General features: G+C 49.4%; 1 protein-coding gene across 4 annotated transcripts in view; it reads left to right on the forward strand.

The window, feature by feature from the left end:
- Window positions 1–17,698, forward strand: part of CLDN14 (claudin 14) — an 80,137-nt gene extending 62,439 nt beyond the window's left edge. For all 4 annotated transcript variants that reach the window (XM_043875459.1, XM_043875461.1, XM_043875460.1 and 1 more), the window contains one exon: window positions 16,223–17,698. In XM_043875459.1, the coding sequence (XP_043731394.1) occupies window positions 16,268–16,981 (714 nt within the window). In that variant the 5' untranslated portion in view covers window positions 16,223–16,267 and the 3' untranslated portion in view covers window positions 16,982–17,698. The remainder of the gene's footprint in view (window positions 1–16,222) is intronic.
- The last annotated feature ends 359 nt before the right edge of the window (window positions 17,699–18,057 follow it).

The following is an 18,057-nucleotide window of genomic DNA, read 5'->3' on the forward strand; positions in this document are numbered from 1 at the left end:
CCGTTGAACTTGGATGTGTGCACACACCCACACGCCTACAGCTTCCCTGGAACAAGAGAGACATGAAAGCTGAGATTCAAAATACCAGCTCTGTTTCCACTGGCGGCCTGTTCTGGGCACAGGGGACCAGCAATAGCTTTGTTTTCAAAAGGCTCCTCCTTGGCAGGTATTTACAGAGGCATCTGGGCTCCACTTAAATGAAGGAAAAAAGCAAACACATGAAACCGTATTTTTCATTCCGCAAAACACTACAAAAGTGTCTCCTGTCCCTTTCAACGTTCCAACTAGACGTACTCTTTGGTTTAAGGGAGGGACGTCTCAAAGTCGGGGTGGTGTGGGCCTGCCATCTCCATGGTGCCGAGGACCCGGTGCTAGGGAGGGCACCTGCTGGGTTTGTTGGTCTGCGGTTGCCATCTTGAAACTCCTAATCATTTCTGAACAAGGGATTCATTTTCATTTTGCACTGCTTCATCTGCAAGCTCCTTATGTGGACTTCTACAAGCTGGAATCTCAGCCTCAGCCCAGTTCATTCTAAACTTCTCAAATGTTTTACACACACATACCTCAAATTAGCACTGGCCTCCCTCCAGGACAGACCCCATCATTTCTTGCCACTGCCAGTATCATTCTTTGCAACCAGAAAGAGTTTTGTTTTCAAGGGTCACCCCATAAAAGATAAATGCCCTGAGGGGTAACTTCTTGGCTGATATTATTAACACTGCAGGTGGGCTGAATGCCCAAGAAGGACTGGAATCCCAGAAAAAGGACCCAGGTGGTAAGAACAAGTTTGGGGGGTGGGATACTGAGAGGGCAGGAGCCAGAAGGTGGAGAGGTGAATAGGGAAACTGCCTCTTTCTAAGATGCTTGGCCATCGAAGAGGCAGCTTAGGGGTAGACGGAGGTGCAGGGTGAAGGATGGACGTGGGACTTGTGGATGGAGAGGTGGTTCTGATGGCAGAGGTGGTGTGAGGGTGAAGGCTTGTAGGTAGATGAACACAACTGTCTCCATCTTGGGCTGCCCAGAGAAGGCCCCGAGTCAGCCAGCAGAGCCTGCAAGCAGAATAGACATCGGTACTGTGGCTCTTGACTAAACAATTTCAAGCTCTTTTTTGGGGAAAGGTAGGGGGAGGATTCTGATAAATTTGACTTTGTATTTCTTTCATTGTTGTTTGTCTTTATCATTGATTAACAATGTTGTGTTAGTTTTGAGAGTTTAGCAGTGATTCAGTTATACATACACCTGGATCCATTCGTTTCCAAATTCGCTTCCCATTCATTACAGAATATTGACAGTGTTAGATGTTATGCCCTTGTTGGTCGTCTATTTTAAATACAGCAGGAACTCTTTGAAAGCTCCTGATAGAAACTTTACAAGTCAGGTGAGTTAAGGCAGAGATTCTCAAACCTGACTACACATCCCAGACACCTGGAGAGAGGGGGGAAGTTAAAAGTTTCCATATTTTCGGAATGAATCAGTGAATGAATAGATGAACCATGCTGTCTGAAGTGGCTGGGGCTTTTTAAAGCTCTCCAAGGGATGCTGACCCACTGGGAGAGTGGAGAGCTGCTGAATTCAGTTTCCTTGGCTGGAATACTCAGAGTTGGGTGAGCAACAGGGCGAAACCTAAGCAGCCTCCTACTTGGGGGAGGCCCGGCCACCTCTCACGCTCACCAGGAAGCAGAGATCTGCCCCACAATTTATTTGTCGAGCTGTCTGGGGTCACACAGAGCAGCAAGCAGTGTGTGCATTTCCAGCTTGGTTCGTATACAATCCCTCCCCTCCGGGTCTCACGGCCGGTCTTCCAAAGTATGAAGCTACTGTCCGGCAGTTCCCCGTGTTCTACAGAGAAGATGTGAGGGGACAAGGAAAGAGGGTGGCTTAGGAAAAAACAAAATGAAAGAATGAATTCCAGGACAGGGTGTTTATCACACGGCACTCCTGTGGCTAAAAGGGCAGAAGGGAGAGCCGGGCGAAGACTGACTTGCATGCAATAGGCATGCAACTTGCATGCCGTTCCTCTTTCTAGCCCTATATCTCTTTCTCTCAACTTCACAGGCAGAGAATAAGCCCATACTCAGGGAAGATGCAGCTTCTCAAACCACGCTGAAACCACCAGAGTGCAGACTGTTCTAAGTCATTCATGGTGGTTCCCTATCCACGGCTGGTTCTGCCCGCCAGTTCCTGAACCCGTCCCCTCCCCAGCCTTTCCTTCCACCATCCCCGGTGGTCCCACCCATCCCCGTGGTCTTCTTCGACCTCTCGCTGAGGCCCACCGAGGTTACTGTGATTTGCATCTCAGTCTCCATACACGACTTCCCGTCCTTCCAGCTCATTCCTTCCTGTCCTTCCTCCCCTCCCCCCAGCACCATCCACCGCCCACCATTACGTTCACTCGCCTGTGTGCACGTCAGTCTCCTTTCTGCTCTCTCCCTTCATCATTTCTCCTAGAAGAATCCCCAGCCCTTTACCCCACTCCACGCCCATGTAATCCCACTGACTGTTCCAGAGGAGGCTGTCCAGCGGCTGATGGTCACAGAACCCTCAGGGGCCCTGGCTTCACACAGCTGACCGTGTCTTAGTCCATTAAGCTCCCGTTCTCCAAGGTGACCAGCGCCTCCCTTCTGTCGCCTACACCAGCCTTAAACACCATCTCCACCATTTTTCTTCTCAGTGCATCTCCTTGCTTCCTCTTCCCCTGAGAAAACCAGGACACTCAGAGAACATCACCAAGTGCCCATGCCCACATCCCCCAGGCTCCCCGTGTTGATTCTCCCTCCTGTTCCAGCCTGAGCCAGCCTCTCCAGACGTGTGCCAGGGTCCCTGACGTCCTCTGTTCAAGGACCTCTCTTCAGCATTATCAATATCTGCTTCTTACGGGGTCACTTCCAAAGGCAGGCAAACATGCTCTGGGTTCTCTCATCTTCAAATCAACAACCAAGCAAGCATCCTCTCTTGACCACACATCCCACAGGCAGAGAGGCTTAACTGTTTTGTGTTTATTTATTTTGTTATTGACGTGGTTGTTGTTTATTGGACTGGTTGTTTTGCCTTGGATTCAGTGAAGTGAAGCCAGTGTCTCTTCTCCGAATAATACTTTTAGATGTGTAAAACAATACCCAGGATTGTAAAGGAAGCCATTTATATCGAAATTCAGTTATCAAATTTTTAAGAATTTGTTATTTATTTATTTGGGGCTGCGCTAGATCTTCCTTGCTTTGCCCAGGCTTTTCTTTAGTTGTGGTGGGAGGGCTTCTCCTTGAGGTGGCTTCTTTTGTTGCAGATTTTAGCAACTTTTGTTGCAGATTTTAGCAGGCTTTAGGGCTTGCAGGCTTCAGTAGTTGTGGTATGTAAGCTCAGTTGCCCAGCAGCATGTGGATTTTTTTTTTTAATTGGGAATGTCTTATTTTTTTAATTGAAGGATAATTGCTTTACAGAATTTTGCAGTTTTCTGTCAACCATGAACATGAATCAGCCACAGGTACACCCAACGTCCCCTCCCTCCCAAACATCCCTCCCGTCTCCCTCCCCATCCCACTCTTCTCGATTGTCACAGAGCCCCTATGTCATGTATGAGTTCCCTGAGTCATGCAGCAAATTCCCGTTGGCGGTCTATTTTACACATGATATTGTAAGTTTCCATGTCGCTCTCCCCATACAGCTCACCCTCTCCTCCCCTCTCCCTGGGTCATAGGTCTGTTCCCTATGTCTGTTTCTCCACTGCTGCCCTGAAAATAGATTCACCAGTACCATCTTTCTAGATTCCGTATATATGCGTCAATATACGGTATTTATATTTCTCTTCCTGACTTATTTCACTCTGTATAACAGGCTTCAGGTTCGTCCACCTCTTTAGAACTGACTCAAATGTGTTCCTTTTTATGGCTGAGTAGCATGCCATTGTATATATGTACCACAGCTTATTTATCCATTCATCTGTCAATGGACAGATGGTTGCTTCCATGTTCTAGCTATTGTAAGTAGTGCTGCAATGAACATTGGGGTACATGCGTCTTTTTTCAGTTTTAGTTTTCTCAGGGTATATGCCTGGGAGTGGGATTGCTGGGTCATATGGTGGTTTTGGCGTGTGGGATCTTAATTCCTGGATCAGGGATCGAACCATGGTGTCCCCTGCACTGGCAAGCAGATTCTTAACCACTGGACCACCAGGAAAGTTCCTATCAAAGTATTTTAAAATCATTTTGTCCATGGTAATTTATGCTTCTCTATCAGACCTAGCAGGGGTCTTATAACTACCATAGTTTTGAAATAGCAACGATGGTAACTGGTCTTCCCAGATACCTGCATTGCCAGTGAAACCACAATTCCCATTGGTGATGAAGTCACAGGCCCTGGTCAGATCACTGTAAGGGGTCATGCTTTTCAAGAAGTTGGTGAAATAAGCCATGCAACTGTTTTTCCCATCCAAGCTGACTGATACCCTGAATTCTATGGGCCCTCGACCCCAGATTAAGAACCCCCATCCTGCAACGGTTGCCTCATCTCCTGGTTCACGTCACGGTCCAAATCTTGGAAAGATTTCTCCGGCTCATTATGTCCTGTGCCCCTCTCTGTAGCTTATCCTGAGCCACACCCATCACTTGGCAGAAACTGAGCTTGGCAAGGTGTCTGATGCCCTTCATGCTGCTCAGTCCAACCATCATTTTCGGGGCTCAGATGACGTGACTCAGCTGATGACTTGACCCAGTAGGTCACGCCCTCCGACTTGGAACTCTGTCCTCACTCACCATTCTCACTCTGGGTTGCCTTCTCGCTCCCCCCACTCCCTGTGGTCCATGGCTGGCTCCTCATCACCCCGTCGCTGCTGTTGGAGGCTTCCTGGGATCAGTCATCGGGGACCTGTGCTTCCTGGCCCACACTCGCTGCCTGGGGGCTCTGACCCAGTCTCACGGCTTCTTTCCATCCTGCCTTTTTTTTCCCCCCATACCATGAGGCTTACAGGATCTTGGTTCCTTGACCAGGGGTTCCTTGACCTAGGCCACCCCAGTGAAAGCACCAAGTCCTAACCACTTGACCGCTAGGGGTTTCCTCGGTCCTGGCTCTCTGCTGTTGAGTTCCGAGTGGACTTCCCCACGTTCGTGCCCTCCCTGGACTCTGCACTTAGACATCCAACCATAGTGTCCCCTTCCCCGCCAGGTGGCAATAGCCATCTCAACCCAGCATGTCTAAAACCAAACTCCCCTTGTCTGCCCTTCACCCTCCAAACACATGTCCTCCCACCCCCCACTGTCTTCACCCTCAATAAATAGCAGCTCCATCCTTCCTGTTGCCCAAGACCTTGGAGCCACTCTCACCTCCAAATAGATCTCTTCTCGGCACCCACCGTTGTCACTGCTGGCATCTCGTACCTGGGTGATTGCAGGACTCACCTACGCTTCTCCCTGATTCAGCCCAGGTGTGACCTTGGACAAGTTACTTAACCTTGCTAAGCCTCAGCTTCTCTGTCTGTAAACAAGGATGCCATGCACATTGGAGATTTGTTGAAAGATTAAGTTAAGGCCAGTGAAAGCACGTAGCCCATGTCTGGAACATCATGAACGCTGAACTGTGATTGTTTTTACCCTCATCATTAACAACTCCCAGCTTCTGTGCACCCGTGCACATTACAGAGAATGTGCATTAAACATCATTCTTTAAAATGTATTTGTTTTTGGCTGTGCTGGGTCTTTGCTGCTGCTCAGGCTTTTCTCAAGTTGCACCGAGTGGGCGCTACTGTCTGGCTGTGATGCTCGGGCTTCTCATTGTGGTGGCTTCTCTCATTGCAGAGCAGGGTCTCTAGTGCACACAGGCTTCAGTAGCTGCAGCTCCGGGCCTCTGGAGCATAGGCTCAATAGTTGTGGCTCATGGGCTTTGTTGTTCAGCAACATGGAGGATCTTCTTGGATCAGGGATAGAACCTGTGTCCCCTGCATTGGCAGGCAGATTCTTTACCACTGAGCCACTAAGAAAGCCCTAAACATCATTTTTTTAGCAGTATTTAATTTATCATTTGTAAATCTCAGTCTTAACGTTTTCATTTAACACCATGTTTTTAGTCACTGCTATAGAATCTCTGTTCAACACTCAAATAAATCATTTTCTCAAGTTTACAGAATCCATTAGATAGTTATCTTGTTCATGGAGGTTTTGGTGTAAGTCCTAAAAGGAGGTCCATCTGAGATCTACTGGATTTCTAAGAGAAAGCCTGGACAACATAGGAGCTGTCTTATCCAAATCTGGCCTGGACCCCAAACTTGGGTTTTTATGGTTTATGAAACCAAGACATGTTGACTTAAGAAAACCAGACATGCAGGCTGAAAATGTCTGCTATGTCTCTGGATGCAGTCCAGCCAATTACACAAAAGTGAAGAACTGAGCCCCCCAAACTCTTTGTGGGATCAGTGGATTCATGCACTTTTCCAATCTGGAGAAGCTGAGTCATCTGACCGCCGTTTGAGTTACTTACTGTAGTTGGCACTCGCTCTTGAGTTTTTACAACCACAGAAGGGCTTCCAAATTCCCCCTGCCCTGTGTTCTCTCTCTCCCTGGATTCTGTCCTCTGCACTTTGGGACGTGAAGCCATTAGACCCTGCTCAGTGCCTGCTCTGGAAGGGAACTCACTTCTCATATTCAGACGTGGGTGTTTGTTTCTTTTTTTCCCCTGTAATTCCCCAGGCTGCCATTCAGTGATCCTCCGCGTTGGTTTCCTAGGGCTGCCTTAACAAAGCACTGCAAACTAGATGGCTTACAACAATCCAGATGTATTCTCTCACAGTTCTAGAGGCCAGAAGTCCAAAAATCAAGCAGTCAGCTGGCCCCTTCTGAAGGCCACAAAGGAAGGGTCTGTTCCAGGCCTCTCTCCTCCTTTCTGACGGCTGCTGGTCATCCTCGGCTGTCCTTGGCTTGTAGCAGCATCACTCCAATCTCCGCCTCCATCTTCAGATGGTGTCATCCCTGTTTCTTCATCTTCTCATAAAGACACCAGTCTTACTGGTTTAAAGATCTACCCTACTCCATAGGTCCTCATCTTAACTAAAAGTTACATCTGTAATGGCCCTATTTCCAAATCAGGTCACATTCTGAGGTGTTAGGGGCTATGGGGCTTCCCAGGAGGCTCAGTGGGTTAAGAACCCACCTGCCATGCAGGAGATGCTGGAGATGCAAGCTCCATCCCTGGGACAGGAAGATCCCCTGGAGGAGGGCATGGCAACCCACTCCAGTATCCTTGCCTGGGAAATCCCATGGACAGAGGAACCCTGCGGGCTACAGTCCCTGCAGTCACTGAGTCAGACACAACGGAAGTGACTGAGCACACATACATATGACGTCAACATACCTTTGTGGGGAACACAGTGCAACCCTTTGTGTCTCTTACACAAAGCTTTCCTAGAGAATACTCACACTAGAAGCTATCTAATCATTTAACACTTCTGAAAATAACCATATAACCTATTAGTTTGTTTTTTTTGTTTTTTTTTTTCTTTTCTAATATTTTCCTTGTATGGCAGATTTTTTAGTCACCTGTCCCCTGAAAAATGAAAACAACATAGCCGATCTATACAACTATCTTATCAGGAAAAAAAAAAAGCTATGCAGAAGCACCAGGGTATTTTATTAAATGAAATTCAATCATATCATTTTAAACATGTTGATCTACTACATTTTTAATGGATTCTAATGAAATTTGGTGAGTTGAAATGAGAGAGATAATGCCTCCTGGGAAACGGTTTAGGATTTTATGGTCATGGTAACTTAAGCTTGTAGATTTCACTAAATCAATGGTTTGTTCAACCTCGCTGAGTTGAAAATGGCTGCTGCAAGCATTTAACCACATCCCATGACTTTTATTCGTATTAACACAGGATTTTCCCCAAACCCAGCTCTTGTTATGAAAAAACAGATTTTTCTTTACTCATCCAAAATAGAGGGGAAGTTTTCATCTATAAACTGTCATGTCTATATGATTTGAGCAAGATATTTCACATCGGTTTTCCTGAATAATATCAACTATCCGAGCAGTCATAAGTTAATTATATAATTCTTCTGTCTTTGCCTCTTATGGAAAGGTTCCAGTTCTTCCACACAGTGTGTACATGGCATAAAAGTCCTCATAAGCTTAAAATACAGATGCCTGCCAGTCTGAAAAATAACCCAAGGAAAGTTACAGAAAGCTTGGAATACTAATGAAGGAAACTTCATTTTTAGAGCCAAAAAACCCACAGTCCAGCCCATCCTAAATGAATATGAATGGTTTTTCCAAGGTACGGCTTGATCACTTTGTCATAATTTTGACATATTTGCACAAAAAGATGTACTAAAATAGCACCTTTGGAGAATACCTAAGTTTCTAGGAAAGAGATCCCCTCCCTTTGCACATTATGAAGTAGCAAGCATCCAGCATGTGATTTAAGAATTACTGGTTGGAATTATTTCATGCCAATAGTGCATAAAAGTTCTTTTTCTTTTCTCCTGTTGGGTAGTTTGGCTAATGTAGCTCATTTAAATGAATCCAAATTTCCCTGGACTTTTTATTTCCCAAGGTTTAGCATTTATGAAATATCTAAGCTATAATGAAGTCTAATTGGGGTGACAGGAAGGATATTACAGTTTTAAAAATAATTTTATTTTATAATGCAGTATAGTTGACTCAGTGGTAAAGAACCCACCTGCCAAGGCAGGAGATGCCAGAGACACAGTTTCGATCTCTGGGTCAGAAAGATCCCTGGAGTAGGAAATGGCAACCCGCTCCAGTGTTCTTGCCTGGAAAAGTCCAGAGGTGCCTGCCGGGCTACAGTCCATGGGGTCACAAAAGAGCTGGACGTGACTCAGGGACTGAGCGTGCGTGCATAGTTGATGTTGTTAAATACGGTGTTAGTTTCCGGTGTATACGGCAGAGTGACTCAGTTATACATATACATGTATCTGTCAGTTTTTCAAATTCTTTTCCCACTTAGATTATCATTACAGAGCACTGAGCAGAGTTCCCTGTGCTATACAGTAGGTCCTTGTTGGTTGTTGCTCAGCCACCCAGTCTTGTTGGACTCTTTGGGCTGCAGCATGCCAGGCCTCTCTGTCCTTCACCGTCTCCCAGAGTTTGCCCAAGTTCATGTTCGTCACATCTGTGTTGCCGTCCAGCCATCTCATCCTCTGACGCCCTCTTCTCCTTCTGCCCTCTATCTTTCCCAGCATCAGGGTGTTTTCTAATGAGTCCGCTCTTCGCATCAGATGACCAAATTGTCGGAGCTTTAGCTTCAGCATCAGTCCTTCCAGTGAATATTCAGGGTTGACCTCCCTTAAGATTGACTGGCTTGATCTCCTTGCTGTCCAAGGGACTTTCAGGAGTCTTCTCCAGCACCACAGTTCAAAGGCATCAATTCTTTGGCGTTCTGCCTTCCGTATGGTCCAGCTCTCACAACTGCACGTGACCACTGGGAAGACCATAGCCTTGACTATATGGACCTTTGTCGGCAGAGTAATGTCTCTGCTTTTCAATACACTGTCTAGGTTTGTCATCGCTCTCCCGCCAAGAAGCAATCATCTTGTTGGTAATCCATTTTAAATATAGCAGTGAGTACATGTTGATCCCAAACTCCCAATCTACCCCTCTCAACATTGCAGTTGGTTGAACCAGACTTCTTTAATTGCTGAACATCAGAGCTGGGGCAACTCAGCATTCTTTCAGAGTCCAGCAACCACTGTGCTTGAAAGGCAGCTCTTCATTTTTCTGATTAAGTGCTAGGAAACAAAGTCCAAGCTGTCTCAGGGGATCCGACAAGTGTCAGGAACCCGTGGAGCAGTCCTATAGGGGGTGGCCTGTTCTCAACTGGCTGTGGACCCGCTGTGACTGCAGGGCTGTCAGAAGCTGAAATGAGGTGCAAGAGCTCAAGTCATCCAGCTCTTCGCCGAGGCAGGAAGGCCCCAGTGGTCCTGGGGTGTAGAACCTTGCACATGCCTGCCTCGCCCCCGGCATCCTGGGTATAACCTGCATGGCCTCTGCTCCAGGACTGACATGCTCTTCAGCAGTGCTGGGGGGAAAGGACAAAGGATACCTGTGTCCGCCACAGAGCTCTTCACGAAAGGGGCCGAAGGAGCTGGGGCAGTAAAGAAGCAGGAGCAGGGGCCGGGCAAACAACCTGCGCGTCCCTCATCCTGGTGAAGCTCCCCCACTGGCCAGGGCTGTTGAGATGACCTAATTCAGAGGCCAGCTCCAAAGTTGACACAGCTGGGGTCCAGGCGGGCGGGGAGGAAACCCACCATGCGCTCTGGGCGCCTGTCTTGTTGTTTTTGTTTTTTTTTAATTCCTTCCTTTAAAAAAAAAAATGTAGCTCACAGACAACAGAGGAAGGAGACAACATAAAAGTTTATATGAAAAAAAAAAAAAAACCCTCGCCTTTCAGATGCGGTGCTCATAAAACCAGATCCAGTGTAAGAGGCCACAGTCACTCTGCTGCACTTCACAGCTGCCCTTCACAGACTTTCACATCAGTTTACAGCCCTGGGTTTCCCTGAGACTCTCCGGGGGCACATCAGCGCGTCTTGCTGGCCCTCCTATTTGTGCTCACTCAACTCCCCCAACATTAAAATTATCCTTTTAAAAAATCAACCCTCTATCATCATTGCTCCGTTAAACTTTCAACAGATTCCACCCTCTAAGTTCACTTGCCGAAGTGATCTGACTTTAAGCTGTCCTTTGGCAAAATCGGGGGGAGGATGTCTCCAGTCAAATAAACTTAGGAAATGCCACGCATGAGACTTTTCTGGAAGATTCCAATGTATGTTTGCACATGGCCAGCGATGAGAGGTCCACCATTACCTGGTTTTCTCCAACAGACCTGTCAAAACCATGGTTTTCCCAGTAGTCAGGTTTGATGTGAGACTTGGACCATAAAGAAGGCTGAGCGCCAAAGAATTGATGCTTTTGAACTGTGGTGTTGGAGGAGACTCTTGCGAGTCCCTTGGACTGCAAGGAGATCCAACCAGTCCATCCTAAAGGAAATCAACCCTGAATATTCACTGGAAGAACTGATGCTGAAGCTGAAGCTCCAGTCCTTTGGCCACCTGAAGCCAAGAGCTGACTCATTGGAAAAGACCCTGATGCTGGGAAAGATTGAGAGAAAGAGAAGAAGGGGATGACAGAGGATGAGATGGTTGGATGGCATCACCGACTCCATGGACATGAGTTTGAGCAAACTCTGGGAGATGGTGAAGGACAGGGAAGCCTGGTGGGCTGCAGTCCATGGGGTGGCAAAGAGTCTGACACGACCTAGTGACTGAACAACAACCTGGCATTTATGTCTTCCACGAGACATCCTGCCAACGCAGCACCTCAAGAAGCAGCCGCTAGGAAGCTTGGCCCTAAATCCTGCTCACGTGTGTCACTAAAGCCACACTGCTCGGCCAGGAGGGTGCTTCGAGGGCTGTGAACCCCAACCCAGGGCCCAGTGTTTCTTCCGGGAAGGCGTCCTCTTGTTAAATGCAGCCCCACCCATCCAGCTGGTCAAGGGCTGTTCAGAACCTGATCTTTAGAACCGTATTTGTCCCAAATGCACATCTCTCTATGAGCATGCACACATCTGCAGGAAAAGGGTAGTCTCTGGGTGAAGTCGACTGCAGGCCAGCTGACCTCTCTACATACCCGCCTGCCTGGGAGGCCATGCTTGGGCAAGCTCCCTTCTGAAGCTCCAAGATGAGCGGTTTCCAAGGAGATTCATTCACTTGAGGTTGTTTTTCCATCCAGGGGCCCCACAGTGAAAAGTGGCTGGGCTGGGAAGTTGAATTATGAGCTAAGACCAGTAGCAGCTGCTGGTAACACCAGGGGAAGTGGGTGGAGATCTGGGGTCTGGGAGTTGGGGGCTCATTAACACTCACTTCTTAAATTAGCAACTCCTGCTAGCAGGAGTTTAAATATAGCAACCTAATGGTTTCTAAAGTTAGCAGTCCTTGCTCTCCATAAATATTTAGAAGTCCAATAAACTCCCGGTCCCCCTCCCTCGACCAGTGGGGTCAGCAGGCTTAGCTTTCATGCCACATTCTTTAGGCTCTGGATACTGAGTGATTGACCTTGACAAGCAGGAGCCCAGAAGAGCCTCAGAAGGTTCGGGATCAGGGACAGACAGTGCAGCCACCAGGCTGGAGGTGGCCTCTGGGGGTTACTGGGAGGATCTCTGAGGTTATTTGGAGAAGTCCCCAGCCTCCAGACTCCCTGGAGGAATTGATCGTCCTGGTTTGCCTGGGACTGTCCCGATTTCAGCACTGAAAGTCCCCCCACCCTGGCCACCTGAACCACTGTAGAAAGATGTCTTCGGACAGGGGCGGAGAGAGTCGGCTACAGGGGACATACTCATAACACCCCTGCTAACCCTCACTCTAACTTCAGTCTTGCTGAATTCAAAAGGGAGGAAGTAAACCAGGGAAAATTCTAGCCAGGCCAGAAAATGGACTTTCACTCCTGCACCCAGGCCCCCCGCGTGCAAAACAGGGCAGGGAACAGCTGCTGTTCCGCTCATCGGCTCTGGCCCCCTGTATCAGAGCGGCCCCCTCTTCAGGCCCTGCCGCCTCCCTGGCAGCGACCCCCGGGTCAGCTGGCCCCCACCCTTCCCTGGGCAGCAGGACTGGGGGGGTCTCCCCCACCCCCCATCCCGCCACTGCAAGCCCAGCAGCTGCACAGAGCGGGCAGTTGCCAAATGGAGGGAAGAAGGCTTCCAAAGGAAAGCCAGCCACATAACCAGATGCGTGTGGTCGATCAGCTCGAGGCGTGAGTGAAGAACAGGAGGGTCCTGGGCAAGCAGTCATTTATTTTCATTTTATTAAAAAAAATTTTTTCTTTTGTACTGGGGGGTAGCTGATTAACAGACAAATGTTCTGGTAGTTTCAGGTAGACAGGAAGGGACTCAGCCATACATAAACATGTATCCATGCTCCCCCAAACTCCCCTCCCATCCAGGCTGCCATATAACGCGGAGCAGAGTTCCCTGTGCTACAGTGTAGGACCTTGTTGGTTATCCATTTTCAGTACAACAGTGTGCATATGTCAATCAGAAAGCTCCCTAACTATCCCTTCCCTCAATCCTTCCCTCTGGAAACGTACATTTGTTCTCTAATTCTGTGAGTCTGATTCTGTTCTGTGAAAAAAATTTCATTTGTATCATTCCTTTTTAGATTCCACATATAAGGGCTGTCATACGATATTTCTCCTCTGTCTGACTTCTCTCAGTATGAGTCTCTAGGTTCATCCAAGTTGCTGCAAGCTGCATTATTTCATTCTTTTTAATGGCTGACTAATATTCCATTATATACACTACATCTTTTCTATCCATTCCTCTGTCCATGAACATTTAGGTTACTTTCCTGTCTTGACTGTTGTAAAAAGTACTGCAATCAGCATTGCATGTATCCTTTGGGATCATGTTTTTCTCTGGATATATGCCCAGGAGTGGGATTGCAAGCTCTTATGGTAGCTCTATTTGTAATTCTTTAAGGAACATCTTCATAGTGGCTGTACTAATTTATATCCCACCAACTGTGTAGGAGGACTTCCTTCTCTCCACACCCTCTCCAGCATTTATTGCAAATAGTCATTTTTAACATTAGCAAAACCCCCAGCCTTGTTCCTGTACCCCACCCCTCCAGGACAGACCTAAGATTACTTCCAACAATGCTAAGACATGTAGGCATAGCTTTTTTTAAATTAATTTTTACTGGAGTATAGTGTCTTTACAATGTTACATTAGTTTCTACTGGTCAGCAAAATGAATCAGCTTTACATATACATATATCCCCTCTCTTTGTGGATTTCCTTCCCATTTAGATCAGCACAGAGTTCCCTGTGTTATACAGTATGTTCTCATTATTTTCTGTTTTATACATACTAAAAATAGAGTATATGTGTCCAGCCCCATCTCCCAGTTCCTCCCACCTCTAGGCATAGATTTTTAAATCCAGCAAGATTATTGCTGAGGTCCCCAGAGGAAGCATCACCTGTTACTAACCCAATCCTGCATCATGATTTAGTGGGAGGATTTTTTTACGACAGACCCAGGATTAAAGCCAAGAGGCCCTGGGGGACCCCAAAGACAGCTCGCAGGAGGAATGGCCTTGGGAGACTTGCTCTCAGCCCACTTTTGCTCCCTGCTTCCTCTCTGCGCTTAATTGCAGAAAACTGCCCTGAGAAAGAAGGAAGACGGTTGGGGAGGGGGGGGTGCCTTCTGAATTCTCACCAGTTTGGGTTGCTGAAGTGACTTGTCACTAGCTGAGACCCTTCCCTTTTCCTCCCTTCAGAATCAGAAGACACTTTGGGGCCATGAAGTCCAGTCCCTCGTTGCTGGGGTTTTTTTTTTAATGGTTTATTTGTTTTATTTATTTTTAATTGGAGGATAATTGCTTTGCAACGTTGTGTTGGTTTCTGCCATAATCAGCGTTAATCAGCCACAGGTATACATATGTCCCCTCCCTCTTGAACCTCCCTCCCACCCCCCACCCACTCCCAGCCCTTGAGGTTGTCACAGCAGCTCCCTCATTTTAAAGACAGGCCCCTAGTCACCCAGAGGGTGGGGATGGCCCTGCGTGCAGGACTCCTGATTCTCTTTTGTCCTGACGCTGCTCCCGGCGGGAGGGAGGAGCTGGGGTGTCCACTTGGGTGGTTTTGCTCTCCTCCCTTCCCTCCTCCCTTCCCTCCTCCCTTCCCTCCTCTCTTCTCCCTCCCCTGCCCCCTCTCTCTCCTTCTTCCCTCCCAGTATTTCCTGAGTATCCTCTACATGCCTGCCACTGCATACTACACACGTGCTGGGTCCTTGCCCCCAAGAAAGGTTTGAGATTTTGCTGTGGTTAGCACATTTTGGGGGCTTCCCAGGTGACACTAGTGGTAAACAAACAAACAAACAAACAAAAAACCCACCTGCCAATGCAGGAGACATCAGAGGCTCCATTTCAATCCCTGGGTGGGGACAGTCCCCTGGAAGAGAGCTTAACAACCCACTCCAGTTTTCTTGCCTGGAGAATCCCATGGACAGAGGAGCCTGGTGGGCTACAGTCCCTGAGGTCACAAAGAGTCAGACACGACTGAAGTGACTTAGCATGCATGCACACACGCAGAAGTGTCCCAGATGCAAACCCTCTAACAGGCAGTTCTAGGAATCGTCTTAAAGTGAAAACAGAAGGAAACTAAGGGATTGAGCATTTGGCAAGACAAGGAATTAATTTAATGAAAATTGATTTCCTAATGAAGATGAAATGGCTCTGCACGCCCCCACCCTGTATCTGAAAGCCAGGTTGCAGCCTCTGTCTGTAACAAGCCCACCCCTCTTCAGAGTGGTGTCAGGAGAGGTGCCCTGCCTGGATCGGAAGGTCATTGGTTTATGGTCTTGGCCGCAGCAGCTAAGAAGCTGATGCCTTGGTTGTTCCTGTCCCCTGGCATCAGGGGATGATCTCTAAGGTCATGCTTGGGATTCTGGAAGGCAGCATCTGACCCACCCAGGGTGCTAACCCCCTCCCTTCCCAAGCACACAGGGAAGCCTCCCACTTTCAGGAAATGTTTCATCCTAACAGGCAGTCTAAGCTATTTTCTAAGTCATAGGCAGCACAGGCTTAGGAGTCCATTTGGTAACAATGATCAGTCCATTTGTTGATTTAGCAACCTCGAATAAGTACATGAGTGTCGCTCAGTCATGTCCGACTCTTTGTGACCCCGTGGACTGTAGCCCACCAGGCTCCTCTGTTCATGGGATGCTGCAAACAGGAACACTGGAGTGGGTGGCCATGCCCTCCTCCAGGGGATCTTCCTGACCCAGGGATCGAACCGGGTCTCCTGCACTGCGGACAGATTCTTTACCCTCTGAGCCCCCAGGGTATCCCTAACAACCTTAGTGGATCACTGATCAAATAGAACAAAGTGTGAGTCTGCAGCAGCCTAGTCTGAGGGTAGACTTAAGGCAGAACTTCCCACGTGCAGTTCATAAGCACTGAGACAAGTGGGGGCCCTGGGGTCCTTGGAAAGCGCAGGCCGGGCAGAGGACCCTCGCTCCTTCTAGCTCTGGCCTTCTAGGGAAGCTTAGACGAAGCAGCTCTTCTTGCACCCAATCAAGTCTCAGAAGCTATTTGTTTTTTTTAAATATGTTAATCGTGGCACCAACGGCCTATGGAAATCTGGCCTTCGGGGGCAGAAATGGCATGCCTGGAGATAATCTTTAACCCGTTTCCTGTCTCCCCGCCCCGCCTCCCGGCTTCATTAGGACTGCAGCGGGCACCCGAGCTAGCGGGCAGCCGCCGGCGAGGCCATGGCCAGCACCGCGGTGCAGCTCCTGGGCTTCCTCCTCTGCTTCCTGGGCCTGGCGGGCACGCTCATCACCACCGTCCTGCCGCACTGGCGCCGCACGGCGCACGTGGGCACCAACATCCTGACGGCCGTGTCCTACCTGAAGGGGCTGTGGATGGAGTGCGTGTGGCACAGCACGGGCATCTACCAGTGCCAGATCTACCGCTCGCTGCTGGCGCTGCCCCGCGACCTGCAGGCGGCGCGCGCGCTCATGGTGGTGTCCTGCCTGCTGTCGGGCGCCGCGTGCGCCAGCGCCGTGGTGGGCATGCAGTGCACGCGCTGCGCCAAAGGCACCCCGGCCAAGACGGCGTGCGCCGCGCTGGGCGGCGCGCTCTTCCTGCTGGCCGGCCTGCTCTGCCTGGTGGCCGTCTCCTGGACCACCCACGACGTGGTGCAGAACTTCTACAACCCGCTGCTGCCCAGCGGCATGAAGTTCGAGATCGGGCAGGCCCTCTACCTCGGCTTCATCGCCTCGGCCCTGTCGCTCATCGGCGGCACGCTGCTCTGCCTGGCCTGCCAGGAGGAGGCGCCCACCCGGGCCCCGCCTCGGGCCGCGGCGAACCGCGTCGGGGCTCCCGCGCCTGCCTACCGGCCCCCCGACGCCTACAAGGACAATCGGGCCCCCTCGGCCGTGTCGGCCTCGCACAGCGGGTATAGGCTGAACGACTATGTGTGAGTTCCCCCAGCTGGGGGTGGGAGTGGCCTGTCCTCCCCCCGCACCCCACCCTCCGTCGCCCGGAGCGCACCCCGCAACCCCCGAGAAGCTGCGAGGACCGAGCCTGCCCACCGATGGATTCAAGGCCCACGTGCACCAGGTTTACTTCTGGACTGCTTTCCTGTCCAAAGGCATCAGGCTGAAGGACTATGTGTGAATCCCGCCCTAGGGGGGGCCTGTCTCCCCACCCACCGTCGTCTGGAGTGCCTCCCCTCCCCACCGCACTAGAGGCTGTGAGGACCTAGCCTGCCCACTGATGGGTTCAAGACCCACCTGCAGCAGTTTACTGTACCAGGTGATACTGCACCAGCATCATCAGGCTGAAGGAATATGTGTGAGTCCCGCCGGGGAAGGGGGTCTGTCTCCCCTCCCCCGCCCCCACCCTGGGGTCTGGAATGCCCTCCCCCCAAGAGGCTGCAAGGACCTAGCCTGCCCACTGATGGATTCAAGGCCCACCCCCCGACCTCCAGCACCTGGTTTACTTCTGACTGCTCTGGTGTCCAAAGGCATCATGTGAACCTGAGGAAGGGGGCTTAGAAACGCAGCGAAAGGGGGAAATAAGAAGAGGAGAAAAGATCTCCATACCAAAGGCTTAAAAGTAATCCTTGCTGGTTTTGTATTTATTCTATGTATTTATGTGGTGGTTTAATGACAGCTGAATAAAACAGTGACTTGGGAGTTTGGTCAGTGGGGTTTGTTTTGCAATCCAGGGAGAAACCTTTTGGATGCCTTTGTGAAATGGACAATATCCATGTCTGTTTCCAGGCTGTTACTCTGTCGGCTGAGATGCTGGTAACCATGGTCAGCCCACTTCCAGGCTTTGCCTGAGGCAGGACAGGAAAGCAGAGGAGGGCTGGGCTGGTGTTCATCCCAAAGATGCCCGAGAGATATCACCAGAAATTGCCACCCTGTCCTGGTTTGAGAGGCCGGGCAGGAAGTCCAGGGTGTTTTTGTGGGGGGTGGGGGAGGGAATAAAAAAAAAGGTAATTGCCACAAACCGCAGAAGGGCATTGTCATTCTCTACCCTTGCACAGTAG

The sequence above is a fragment of the Cervus elaphus genome, chromosome 19 (assembly GCF_910594005.1).
Source record: "Cervus elaphus chromosome 19, mCerEla1.1, whole genome shotgun sequence".
Lineage (NCBI taxonomy): Eukaryota > Metazoa > Chordata > Mammalia > Artiodactyla > Cervidae > Cervus > Cervus elaphus.